Genomic DNA, 13,817 nt, shown 5'->3' with positions numbered 1-13,817 from the left:
CTGTTTGTTGAAGTTTTTTAAATTCTATTGCTCAGCAAAAAAGTAAATTTTGCTAGTGAATCTCTTGTTTTGTTTATATTCTATTTCATCATCATCTTGTCTTGATCTTTATTCTAGGATTAAAATCTCAAAGTGAAGACAGATCATCATGAAAAGAAGAGGCAGCTCAGAACTATCTGAAATCATGAATTCCCCCACCCCAGCCTATAAATGAACAACAAAACATCATCACAATCATATGTTGTTAAGATATTAGAATATGGATTGTTCATTAGGTTCATGTAGAATATTAAACAGTGTAAAGGAGGAAGGACATGAGTGTGCACCCTTGGAACCACTTCCATGTCCAGAGGGAGTCGAAGGAAAGTTTAGAATGGATCTTCAGAACTGATTGCATGTTCAGAGTGAACTAGAGGAAGAACATTGTAATGGCAAGCAAAGAAGTACTTAGTGCCTTGTTTCAGCTACTTAAGTATTTAGCACCTTGTTTGAGTTCAAGTATCTTTGGGCCTTGCCTTGATTATATCAAGTCTTTCTTAAGAAACAGAACTTGTGAACCCCACAATTTATGAACCCATGTTGCTGATGCAACAGGAAGGGGTGGAACAGGGAGAAGCTAATGACTATATATAAGGAGAAGCCCAAGCTGGAGGAGAGCAGAACTGAGAAGAGAACACTTGTGGTGGCAGAGTTGAGAAGGAGAAAACTTGTGGTATCCTGGCACTCTGTCTCTTCTGTCTGTGTTGATTTGTGTTTGTAATACTTTCTACAGAAGCCCTGGGGCCTTACTGGAAGCTCTAAAAGAGGATTTTCTTGTTGTCTGCTTACAGAAGTCCTGGAGGAAGGTTTCAGAGGCCCTGGGACTATACTGACAATTTTTGTTGAGTTCTCAAACTTTGTTTATGGGTCTGTGTCGATTTCACAGGCAGAAAGTGAATTGATGATGGTGCCAGCAATGTGGATGAATGTTTTTTTGGCTTTGTTAAGCTTTGTCTTCCCAGAAACAGAAACTAGGAAGGACTTGAGGTGGACTGAGCTTCAATATGGAACAGGAACTGGATGAGGAGCTGAGAGCTGCCTACCTTTGAATCCAGGTGACAGTTGGGTAGATTCAGGCAGAAGCTGGACCCATGGAAGAGGAACCATGGAATCTGAGAGCCATCCTCAAGGCAAGATGAAAAGATCTCTCCTTGAGTACTTAGTGCTGACTGAGAAGATCATGCTTTACTGTGGCCTAGGGGTGGGAGAACTTTGTACTCTATACCTTGTACCTCTTAAGTATGATTGGAAACTAGTCTTCAATTAAGAAAAAAGAAGACTTTTTGACTGAGAGATTAAGACAATGTTACCTCGGGGTGAAGAATTTTGACCTTTGTACTTTGTGTCCCTTAAGGAAGCTTGCTCCTTAAGGATGATTGAGTTAAGGACTTACTGAATGATATCTTTTGTTTAAAACAATGTGGCCACTTTGGTGAAAACTATGTGGCTACTTTAGTGATAACTTGTTATGTTATAACATTGTGAATGCTGTACTTTGGTTTCTGGGAATGTTTTGCTTTAATTTACTACTGAATAAATAGAGTTCACTATACCATGTAATCAGAACCTTAAAGCTGTTCATAATAGCAGTCCTCTGGAAAGTTGCTCGTGCTTGGCTTTACAGGCATCCAAATGTTTACTTTAGAGCTAATTCTGTTCCATGACTAAAAGAACCTTGAGCTGTTGATACAAAGGGAAGTTTTTAAGGGTGGGCACAATATGTTGTTCTTTGCCCATTTAGGTAGCCAGGGAGCTTGTGTGACCCTATGTCTTGGTGCTATTCCTTTCAGTGTGATCTCAGTATTTTGGGAGTTTTGATGAAAAACCTTGACAGATCTACATATCTGAATGCCATAGTTATTATTCCTTAGTAATCTTCAAACTGAAATCTCCCAGTAGTCTCCTTCTACTTTAGGCTGGCAGTAAAATTGTATATATTGATTGTGGTATGATCTTGAGATGATATCTCATGATTTTTTAGCTTTCTGAGGAGTTAGAAGAATACTTTTATTGGTGATTGCTAGCCTTACCAATAAATTAAACTGCTTGGAACTTTGTGCCTCAGTTTACCTGAATTTCAGTTATGATACCTTTATCTTTTACCTTCTGGAATATTGCATTCCAGAATCTCTCTGCTCCTTTATAGAAAGGCTGCTAAATCATGTGTGATTCTGAATATGTATTCTTAGCATTTGAATTCTTCTGTTCTGACTGCTTGCAATCTTTTTTTTCCCCTTGACTTGGCAATGTGAGTTTTGGCTGTGATGTTCCTTGGAGTTTTCATTTTGAAATTTCTTTCAAGTGATCAGTGCGTTCTTTTTATTTCTCTTTTGTCCTCTGATTATAAGAGATCTGGGGACTTTTCTTCTTTAAAATATCTTGAAATATGATGTCTAGGTTCTTTTTTGATCATGGCTTTCAGGGACACCAATGCCTCTTAAATTACATTTCCTCAATCTGTTTTCCAGGTTAGTTGTTTTTGCTGAGATACTATTTATTTTGTATTTTTTCTCCAGTCTTTTGAGTTTAATATATCTTTTTGTTATCTCATGAGTCATTATCTTTACTTTGGTCCATTTAATTATCAATAAGTTTGCTGCTTGGACAAGGTTTAGTACCTTTTGTGCTAGGTTGTTCCCTTTCTAATTTTTTTTCCATATCTCTCTCATTTATTTTCCATTTCGCCCCTCTAGTTTCATTTATGAAAACATTTTTAAACCAAAGGAAAAAAAAAACAACCCAACAAAACCTCTTGCTTCATCTCTTCCAGGAATTCAGGTCTAATTTGTGTCCAAATTATGGTTTTCTTTGAGGCTTTGCTTGTAGATGTTTTAGTTATTCTTTTCTGGGTTTGGTCCTGATAATCTGTATCATCATCATAACTTTTTATAACAGGATTCTTTTTTGTTTTATCATTCTTCCAGTCTACTTCCTGACTTCAAACTTTGTCAGGGCCAGCCTCTACACACTTCTGCAGGGAAGGTCTGGGCCTGGTCCTCTTGTTGTTTTCTTGAAGTATTGAGTGTAATGTTATTCCATGTTCTCAAGGACAACTCAGGCTAAAGACCTGAAAGCTTTCAGCGCTCCCTAAGTGATCTTATCCAGGACACAGCATAATTATTTCTCTTCCTCTCCTGACCCTGAATGATGGGAGTTTTGCAAATTTCTGACCTGGGTTTGGGTCTGAGTAATAGTAGACTGCTGCTGGACTCAGACAGTGTCAGGCAGCTGGGAAACTGCTGATTCTGAATGTCAGAATCCCAAGTTTCCCTTTGGTTTGGGATTCCTGCCCTAGTTACTTTTCTGCAGATAAGGATAGAAATTGAAATTGAAACCCTGCTTTACTTCTAGGATCCAACCCATGTTGCTGTTTGCTTCTAAACTTGCTTCTCTTGGTACGCAGCCTAGAACCTATGTCTACTCCCTACCCTGAAATGCCATGCCTGGGCAGCAGGTCTCTTCTTCAGTCCACCCTGGATCTGTGACCTAGAACTGTATAATAAATGAGAACGCTGCCATTTGGCATGTGTTCATGCACTCTACATGAGACCCTTTACCCTGGTTCAGAGTCTCTTCTTGCACTAGAGTGCTCTGCTATCCAGTTCCTGGCCAGACTTTGTCCACAATGTACACAGACCTGTTTATCTGCCTCTTCTGACCTGAAATGGAAAAACTCTTCACTGTGATTTTTTTTCTCCTTGACTTCTCCCATTAGGATTTGGTCTGATGTGTTTTCTTCATCTGTTTGGAATTTGGGTGGGCAGTTCCCTTATTTCTTCCTGCCACTGCCATCTTGGCTCCACCTCTTGAAAACCAACTTTCTTTTGAGAGCTTCTAGAAGTCCTGCTCTAGATAAAGATATAACCATAGAGATGTTATGTATACAAATACATATATAGTAATTTCTGTTGCTATTCTGAGGGAATATCAAAGCGAGCTTCTCTTCATTTTATTTCTCTTTCTTCCCATAAGGTCAGTGCTTTTGGATTCTCATTCTGTACAATTCTTACCCATATACTCTTACAAATCCTCCATACACCCAGTTGGATGATAGCCTTCCACTGAGTCTTTTAATGGAGAGGGATAGGGACTGAACCTATGATTTAATTGATTTAGAGAACCTTCAGATGAGGAAACTCCCTTTACCAGTGTGGGACCTCATCCTCTCTGAAACTTTGAGTCTTAGAGAGTCACCTAGACTACTGAGAGATTAAGTGACTTGCCTAGGGTCACACAACTAATATATGTGAGAGGTCTTGAACCCAGATCTTCTTGTCTCTGAGGCCAGTTATCTAGTCACTATGCTATGTACCTCTGGGTCTTCTAGTCTCTTGTGAATATAAACACAAAACTACTCCAATCTGTTATTAAGTTTCTCTGACTACATGACCACATCATTTTCTTTTTTGATTATACATGCCCATGATGAAGTCTTTTTATATCCCTTATTGCATATTAGTCATTACTGGCAAATGCTGCCCATTCACCCTGTGCTTGTTATTGCCCTTCTGGTCACTTCCAACAGATTTAAAAAATGCATCAGACCGAGGCCTGATCAAGAAATCTAAGAAAAAAAGTCACAGTCATATTTCTAGCCCAGATCAGCAGAGGGAGACAGATCTGTGAATTTGGGAAACAGGATCTTGCTTGTGCCATGAAAAGCATTCCAGTGAATAGGAAATAAAAGACTGAGAGGTTGGGTACCAGGGAAAAGAGAAATCCAAGATCCATATAGGGGGACCTCAACCTTGTACAGCATGTAGAAACAGGTACCAGCTGGCAGCTCTGTGATTCACTATCCATTTCCAGATCACAGATCCAAGGCAGATTGAGGTAGAGACATATGCATAAGGGTGGTGTTTCAGAGTGAGGAGGGGTACAGATGCTAGGCTTTGTAGTGAGTGAGGAATAAGATCAGAAGTAAATAGTGGCTTGTGTGGCTCTGACTCCAGGACCTGAGTAATGTTTCAGTTCTGGCCTTTGGTCTAGTCTGAACAACAGAACAACCAGGACAGGTATTCCAGGTCAAAATGGGAGGCTGCAGTAGTCACAATGAACCTGTAGATCTTTCCAACTGGCTGTTAGTGTTTCAGTCCAGCAGCAGTCTTCTGTAACTTCCAACCAGGGGCAAGCCAACAGGCATGCTTTACAGACCTAAACCCAGGTAAGGAGCTTGCTAAGCTTAGACTTTGTCCTGGATCAGAACACTTTGAAGCACTACAAATTTACAGATCCCCAGCATGAGATGTGTCTGAGAGCCTGTAGTAATAATACATTCAGTACCCCCAAGAAAGCAGCAGAAGCATCTAAGGGGACAAAATCCAGATCCAGAAGTGTTCAGAGTCTAGTCCTAACATAAAATCCAAAGTCAGGAAGAAGGATGGCAGAATGAGGCAATATTCCAGAAGGAAAAAAAAATCCACCATAAAGAACCATTAGGGTGACAGAGATAATCAATAATCAACCCCAGAAAAAGAAAATGATACCAAAACATCCATAAATAAAGCCTCAGAGAAAAACATAACTTGGGCACAAATTCAACCTGGATTTCTGGAAGAGATGAAGCAAGATTTTTTTTTTGTTTAAAAATGTTTCTATAAATGGAAAGAGAGCATTGAGGGAAAAACTGGAGAAGAAATTAGAGCTTTGGAAGAATTAGAAAGGGAATTAATAGCCTGGTACAAGAGGTGCAAAACCTTGCCCAAGTAACAAACTACTTGAAAATGAGAAGAGAACAAATAAAAGATGACTCTATGTGACAACAAAAAAATATTAAGGCCAACTCAAAAGACTGGAAAAAATACAAGAAAATGAAAGGTATCTCACAGCAAAAACAACTGACTTGAAAAATTGAGGAAAAATAATTTAAGAATCATTGGACTACTTGAAAGCCATGACTAAAAACGAATCTAGACACCACATTTCAATAAATCTTATATGAAAACTTCCCAGATCTCTTATAATCAGAGGGCAAAGTAGAAACAGAAATAATACACTGGTCAACTCCTGAAAGAGACTTCAAACTAAAAACTCCCAGGAACATTATAGCCCAAACCCACAACTCCTAAGTCAAAGAAAAAATATGTCAAGCAACCTGAAAGAATTTAAGTACCAAAGAACCACAGTTAGGAACATACATAATATACCAGTCATCCATATAAAGGAGTGGAGAGATTCTGGAATGCAGTACTCCATAAGGCAAAAGATATGTAGGCTTACAACCAAAATAATTTACCCAATAAAACAGGGTATAATCCAAAAGGGGAAAAACAGACCTTTAATGAAACAGAAGTCTCTTTTAGTGTTCCTAAAGAAAAGACCAGAGTTGAATAGAAACTTTGAAATACAAATACATGAATAAAGAGAAACATAAAAAGGGATACATGTGCAAAGAATCACAAGGAATAAAACAAGGATAAACTGTTTATATCATAGTATGTGGAGATGATACATATATTTCCATTAGAATTCTATCATCAAGGGCCAGAGAGGGAGCCTAATTAGATAGAGGTTCTGGGAATGGTTCTGTTATATTCGATGATCTTAAAAGAATGGAAGTTGAAGAGAAGAAAAAGAAGGGAAGAAAAGCCATTGTGGCCAACGGTGAGAGAGAGGATGTATGGGGATAATTATCTTGTATAACCGGGGTGCATAAAAAGAAATCCATACAAACAAGGAGAAATGGGTAAGGGAGAAATCAACAATGGGACCTCACTATCATCTGAACTGGTTAAAGGAAGGAAGAATACACACGGAGTTGGGTACACAAATACATCTTACTCTACAGGGAATGGAGGGAGAAGGCAGAAGGCAAAAGGATGGATAAGAGGAAGTGCAGAATAGGGACTTAGGAAGGAGTTTAAAAAAACTCTAAGTAAGGAGGGCAGGTTTTGAAGACAGGATTAAAATAAAAGGAAGAAAGGCTAAGAATTTACTGGGCTCTGGGTGAGGGAAACTGAAAAAGGGCAGGGAAGTAGCAGCAGATTATTCTTAAGCCTAGAGCACTGGTGCTGAGGTCACTCTTCTTTCATGACACTCCATCTCTATAAAGAGCAGTCAGGAAATAAAGAGAAGAAAAAGTATAAGAGAAAAGGATGGGGGGAAGTGTTCAATTAACAATTATAACTGTAAATGAGATGAATTCACCCATGAAATGGAATGAATTAGAAAGCAGAATCTAACATTATGTTGTTTACAAGAAGCACACTCATAACAGAAAGACACACACAGAATTAAAATAAGGGGCCAGAGCAAAATTTGTTATGCTTCAAGTGAAGTATAAAAGGCAGGGGTAGCAATCATGATCTCAAAGTAACAGCAAAAAAAAATAATTAAAAGAAATAAACAAGTATACAACAATTAGCTGACAGCTACCATAGATAATAAATATCAGTACTAAACATATATACACTAAAGTGACATAGCATCTAAATATTTAATGGAAAAATTAAATGTTACAGTTATTATAGACAGTGAAGCTATAGTAGTAGGGAATCTAAATTTGCCTTCTCAGATCTAGATAAATTTAAACAAAAATAAAACAAAACAAAAAAGAAATGAAGAATTTGAATAGAACTTTAGAAATTTTAGATATAATATACCTCTGGAGATGATTAAACGGGAATAGAAAAGGCACATTTCTCATCTGTTCATAGCACCTTCAAAAATTGACTATGTATTAAGGCATAAAAATGGCACAAATACAGAACAGAAATATTAAACACATCCTTTACTTACCATGATACAATAAAAATATATTCAACAAAAGACCACTGAAGAAAAGATTCAAAATTAATTTTGTAGACTAATTTATTTCCTAAAGGATGGGCAGGTCAAAGAACAAATCACAGGAACAACTATAATTTTCATTTAAGATGAAAACAACGAGACAGAAATATCAAATTTTGGGGGTTTTAGACAAAGTAGTGCTTAGGGGGAAAATCTGTATTTATAAATGCTTTCATCAATAAAAGAGAAAGAGCAGATCTAGCTGGGCATACAACTATTTTCCAAGTTCCTGCAACCTCCTTTCCCCTATGATTGGAGGGCTGGAGGATGGAGCACTAAATTCCTCCCAAAACTTTCCTTTAAAGAGGTCTGTAATCTGGACTTTCCAGCTAACTCTCCACTTAACATCTGCATCTCTGTTTGGATTGAACTCCATGGAACATGATGCCCTCTCATTCCCTGTCTTCTCCCTTTTCAAGCTTTCTTTTGTGTGTTGTCTTACCCTGTTAGTTTGTAAGCTCTTTGAGGGCAAATATTGTCTTTCTTTTTGTTATTTGTATCAACAGTGCTTAGTACAGTGTTAAGCACATAGTAGATGCTCAATATTTATCAAATTGAATAACTGGAAATCAACAAATCAAACAATCCCAATTAAAAATGAAATTGAATGTAGACTTTATGAAAACACTGTCCTGTTGATATTGTAGTTTCTGTATCTTTTATCCAAATCAATATTTTAAAGTATTTGTGTAACAAATCTTAGCAATTCTAAACTAGAAGTGTGATATCAGGCACTGTTTTAACATCTAGATATGTAAAGACTAGCAAATATTACCAGAAGTTAAGTGTTCCTGTAATTTTCCATATTTTATATTCCTGGAATATTTCCATATCCATTTCCATATTTTCCATATGAAATATTCCATATTCCAATTTTCCATTAATTGTTAAAATTGTTTTCTAGTGATTTGAATATAATGAAGAATAGTTTTTACAATGTGAAACCTTAGTATTACTAAGTATATTGAAATGTTGTTTGGTATAGACAGATAAGTTTAAAAAGGGGGGGCTAATGAATGTATGAATATGATTTGATGAACAACAGGTTAAGATTTAAATCCAATCTAGTTGTTTTCAAAATACATAGAAATGACATGATACAGTATTAAATATGATTTTTAGAAGAACCAGTTTATTAATAGGTTACATCAAAAGCATAAACTCCATTTATACACCAAACTCAAATCTGACGGGGAAAACAAACAAAACTAACAATCAAGATGATTATTGAAAAATGTACTGTACTCACAATTGACAGAGACTAAACAGATTTGTTCAATAAACAGGAATGTAGTAATGGTTATAAATTTTCAAATGAAAATGAAAACACTTTTTCTCTTTTTACAATAATGATTGGATGCTATAGACTTATCTCTATAAAATATCTGACAAAATCAGAGGTTCACTTAGTCTCCATCCATATAGACATATTAAGACTTCATTTAAATTTCTAGAAAGCCTTTTCCCACCATGATACCTTTAACAATGGCTTTTAAAATGAGTTCCTAGTATTATTTGTAATATTCTAAAGTTATATCATCAAAAGACACTGATCAACACAAAACTATGATGCATGATGATCTTTGCATACCAGTCTCATTTTTTTCAACAATTCTGAAAACTGTCACCACCATTTCTCAAATGCATTATGATATGTCAGACAATAAGGGGTAAGTATGGGCATCCATGTCCCAAAGTCCCCGACTGCTTCTTCACTGGTCTTTAATCAAGTCTTTCATTGGTTTATTAAAAAAAAGTACCATCAACACACTCCACGATCAAGTCATTTTAGCCTAAGCCTTTTTAAAACATTCAATATTACAGAAGTTGTGATACAATTGATGAAAAAGTCAGAATTGCTGGCATTACTTTTCCTTCCCACAAAAATACATAAAAATGGACAACACATTAAATAAACATTTGTTATTAACAGTTAGAAATATTAACACCAAAAAGCATGTATAAATTAAGAAATAAATGTATAAACTATTTTCCAAAGTGCTCTTTTAAATATATACACAACATTCAAGAAATTCTTAATGTAAGACATTTCAGATTGGTACAGTAGTGGTAATATGTTTTTTAAATGTCCTTTTCTCTCAAAAGTATTGTTTCAGCACTTTAAAAATGTACATAAGAGGCATATTTCCATGCTGGCAAGAAGCAAAATCAATTGCATCTTCTTTGCTATCTAAATCTTTACATATTTTCAATGGGAATTTTCAAATTAGTTGTATTATAATTGTGATGAAGGGAAAGAAATGACAAAACCCAGGGAACAGATCCCTTAAATTCAATTGCTTGTATCATTTTTAGCAATTAAGAACTGTTAACTCAGCAATGGCAGAGTTCAAGTAACATTTAATACAGATAATGTTAAAGCAAACAAAAAACAACCTATAGAGGAAGAGCTTTCTAGAAAATAGAGTTGACTAAAGATAAAAATGGACTGAAATCTGAGGTGATGAGTTCCCAGTCACAAGAGGTGTTCAGGGAGGTATTAGATAACTATCTGACAAGGAGGTTGAAAAGAAGATCTTGGCTTTGGGTGGAGGTTAGTCTCTGGGATCTATTACCTTTCTGAGATTTAATGAGCTTGAAAGAAATGGGTAAGGTGGTGGAAAGTCCTCAAAAGTAAAATGGAAGGGATAGGAATGGCAGCTAAAATTGTTCATAAGTGTGGCTGAAAAAGTCCAAGTTACTGGCTTTTGTCACAAACCCAAAAGGATCTCCCAGTATTGTGAAGCAGCTATGGGCTGTAATGACTGGAAGCACAGTATAGGAGGAAGAACACCAGATTTGGAGTCCCTTCCAGCTCTAAGTCATATAATACTAAAAGACAAAAAAAGACTAACTTAGTGCTTTCAAAACTGATCTGCTAACATGTTAGCTCCAGAGAAGTGATGCAATAAACTCAGGAAAACCAATACCTTAAGATTTGTAGAGTGCTTTAGTTTTCAAAGCCGATTACATCTATTTGTCATAAATAGCCTATACCTACAAATTACCTCAAATTATACTGAAATAAAGTTGTATACAACTGTGTATACCCTATACTGCAGAGGTAACACAATGGAGAACCGGAGGTACTACTACTCTAAAATCTAGTGAACGTAATGAAAAAAAGCCAAGAGAGTGGGGAGCTTTTAAGAAGAACTCTACTGTTTTGTGCCCCTAAATCCACCAAGGATGATATGACACTTGGGATGGAAAAAAAGCAATCCTCTCCTTATTTCATCACATGGTTCCAATCAATCAATTATTATTTGTCAATCAATTTTATCAATTGACATTGTATTTGTTAGTTGGTTGAGAGGCAGTGAAGAACAATAGGAAAAACACTGGTCTGGGGGTCAGAAGACCTAGTTTATACTTCTTCTGCCACTAACTAGATATGTGATCTAAGGCAAGTCATTTCTCTTCTTTGGGCCCTCAGTTTCTCCATCTGTAAAATAAGGGAGCTAGATTAGGTGAACCTTCTAAGGCCCCTTCTGGTACTAAAATCCTGTGATCCCAATCCACTGTTATTTTAAGGGAAGAAAGCAAATGTATATGCCTCGATATGTTATATCTATTTTTCTACTCTTGAGTTTTCAAAATATAAAACTGGTAACAACAATAATAAAAAAGACTATCTCCACAAGAATGAACACAATATAAAAAAAGATGACATTTCCTTCAGGTTATATTTTGTTATACTATAAAGGTTTGTATTTAGTTGAAGTATTTTACCCAAGTTCTTTTTATTTTCCTGTTAAATAAAAGCTTTATTATCCAAGTAAAGTTTGATCACATTTAAAACATATATGATATTAGAAATTTATTCAAATTTTTCCTTTAATAAAATTGCTCAAAATGAGTTACTCTTTATTGTTTACACAGATTTCAGGATCTCTTCACTTAGAAACTAAGCTAGCTACAATTCACCATATAAACTTTCACAAATTTCTACTTTTCGATATGTTCACAGTAGACTATTAATTGCCAAAGGTGGAATATTTATTTGCTTTTTTTCTGCCTAATCTGTATTTCATATAAGTCAAGTTCCTGTAGGAAAAGGGGGGCAAAATAAACTCAGCCCAGAAATATATCTTAGTTATGACTACAAAATTTGCTTGGAGATCTGAACTACCCTAGAAGAAATAATATACAAAGAATCAACTAACTACTTGACAGGAAAATTTGGCATTAATATTTAAAAGTATCTATAAATGTAGATCTGGCACATTAAAATCCAAATGCCAGGAATGTTTTATTAGATAATCACAAAACAAAGCAATATTAACTTCTAATGGACCAATCCCCAAAGAATTCTCTTTTCTTTCCATTCATACCATACTCCTCAATTTATATTGTTCACTAAGACACCTCTATGGAGTCAGATTATTTTGAATAAATGATCTCTCTTTACCTTCTAATACAAAAATGTAGATCTTCTCATATAGACTGAATCAGAATGAGACATGGGTAATTAGTAAGCGTTGGAAGCTATTGTTCAAAATATCTCCAGTACACGAAATATATCTTCTTTCATTGTGTAGCATGGAAATTGACATATCACAAAGAATGCCCCAGCCCCTAAAGTACTATAGGTAAGAGGCATATATTTCAGAGGCAACCATAAACCATGGACAAACTGCATTGCATTCAGTTAAACAGAGGTTCCTAAGCTACTTTAGGATGGATAGAGAAATTAGACCTAAGGTCTGTTTGTATAAATACATGGATTGCAAGATATCCTAGATGTTTCCCATAACTGGGCACAAAAACTCTGATGATAAAATGACCCCTAAAGCTATTTAGAAACATCAAGAATGGGAAGAAGAGGAAAGAGAGAGGAAAAAAAAAAGTTGCATTGTAGCAACATACAATACTATACACAGCACCAAATATATCAGACCATGAAAGCATTGTCTTTTTACCAGTATAGTGCACTGCTTCATCACCGGCATGAAATGAACACTGTTCACATACAGACGCTGCTTTGTGCTAAGGGGTAACCAACGTATTACAACTAGTCAAAACCTTCTGTACACCGAGTTCCAAAGATGGACATAGTACTGAAATTAATCCAACAAAGAAGCTTGTCCCTTATTGCTGATAATTCCCGTACTGGCCCTAAAAGAGAATGTTAATAAGATTATATTTTTGTGGCTAATTATGTTATATTTTTGCTAGTAAGTTATATATTTTGTGGAAACAGGATATATGTCTCTAACTGAGGTGGACTCCAAGATCTAGGGCATGAAGAGCACCTAATTCGGGCAAGAAATATTCTATAAGGGGTGGCTAGATGGCACAGTGAATAGAGCACCAGCCCTGGCATCAGGAGGACCTGAGTTCAAATCTGACCTCGGACATTTAACACTTACTAGCCATGTGACCTTGAGCAAGTCACTTAACCCCAACTGCCCTGCCTTCCCCCCTCCCCCAAAAAAATATTCTGTAGGACTTTAAGATAACCAAAATACACACAATGTATACAAGATCAGCTATTAAAAGAACCTTCTCAGAAATAATCCAGACATATTACCAAACATGTTACATGTTTAGAGACATGTTACTAACAAGGTTGAAGTGTCATCTGAAGGTTGGCAACCTAACATATAATCACTGCAAAATGTTTTGCAATTCAGAAATTGTAGCCTCTTCTGAAAAGATATTGAAATGAGAAAAGCCAAGGGCACACAGAGGGCTCTAGTGGACTGAGGGAGAATAAGAATTTGTCAGTGTGTCCTCTGCAGGCTATAAAGGGGACTGTATCCTGCAAAGCTGACTCAATTATCTGGTTCGTAGAAAAGTATAACTATCAGGCTATCACAGCTTGATGAAAATATCCTTTATGATCATTTAACTCCTATCTAGATTGCATATTCACCAAACCACCTTCTAATTATTAATCAGGTTTCCCAGGCATTTTGTACCAGAAGGAGAGATGTTTTGATGGGTTGGCCTGAATAAACAACCTGTAATTTCCTTTTCTAAATCAC

At 36.1% G+C, this 13,817-nt stretch overlaps 1 protein-coding gene across 2 annotated transcripts in view; it reads right to left on the bottom strand.

The window, feature by feature from the left end:
* Positions 1–13,817, bottom strand: part of SS18L1 (SS18L1 subunit of BAF chromatin remodeling complex) — a 259,676-nt gene that overhangs the window by 197,062 nt on the left and 48,797 nt on the right. Inside the window, exon 11 of one of the 2 annotated variants that reach the window (XM_069072541.1) lies at positions 8,940–12,945. The exons of the other annotated variant lie outside the window; for it this stretch is intronic. Coding sequence (XP_068928642.1) covers positions 12,919–12,945 — 27 coding nt within the window. The 3' untranslated portion in view covers positions 8,940–12,918. Of the gene's footprint in view, positions 1–8,939; positions 12,946–13,817 lie in introns of those variants that run through there. 2 annotated transcript variants of the gene reach the window in all.

The sequence above is a fragment of the Petaurus breviceps genome, unplaced genomic scaffold (genome assembly GCF_028583685.1).
Source record: "Petaurus breviceps papuanus isolate PSGF00001 unplaced genomic scaffold, PetGlider_PUasm1.0 90847, whole genome shotgun sequence".
Taxonomy (NCBI): Eukaryota; Metazoa; Chordata; class Mammalia; order Diprotodontia; family Petauridae; genus Petaurus; species Petaurus breviceps.
The sequence above is the reverse complement of the archived record's forward strand: the minus strand, read 5'-3'. Positions and strand labels throughout refer to the sequence as shown.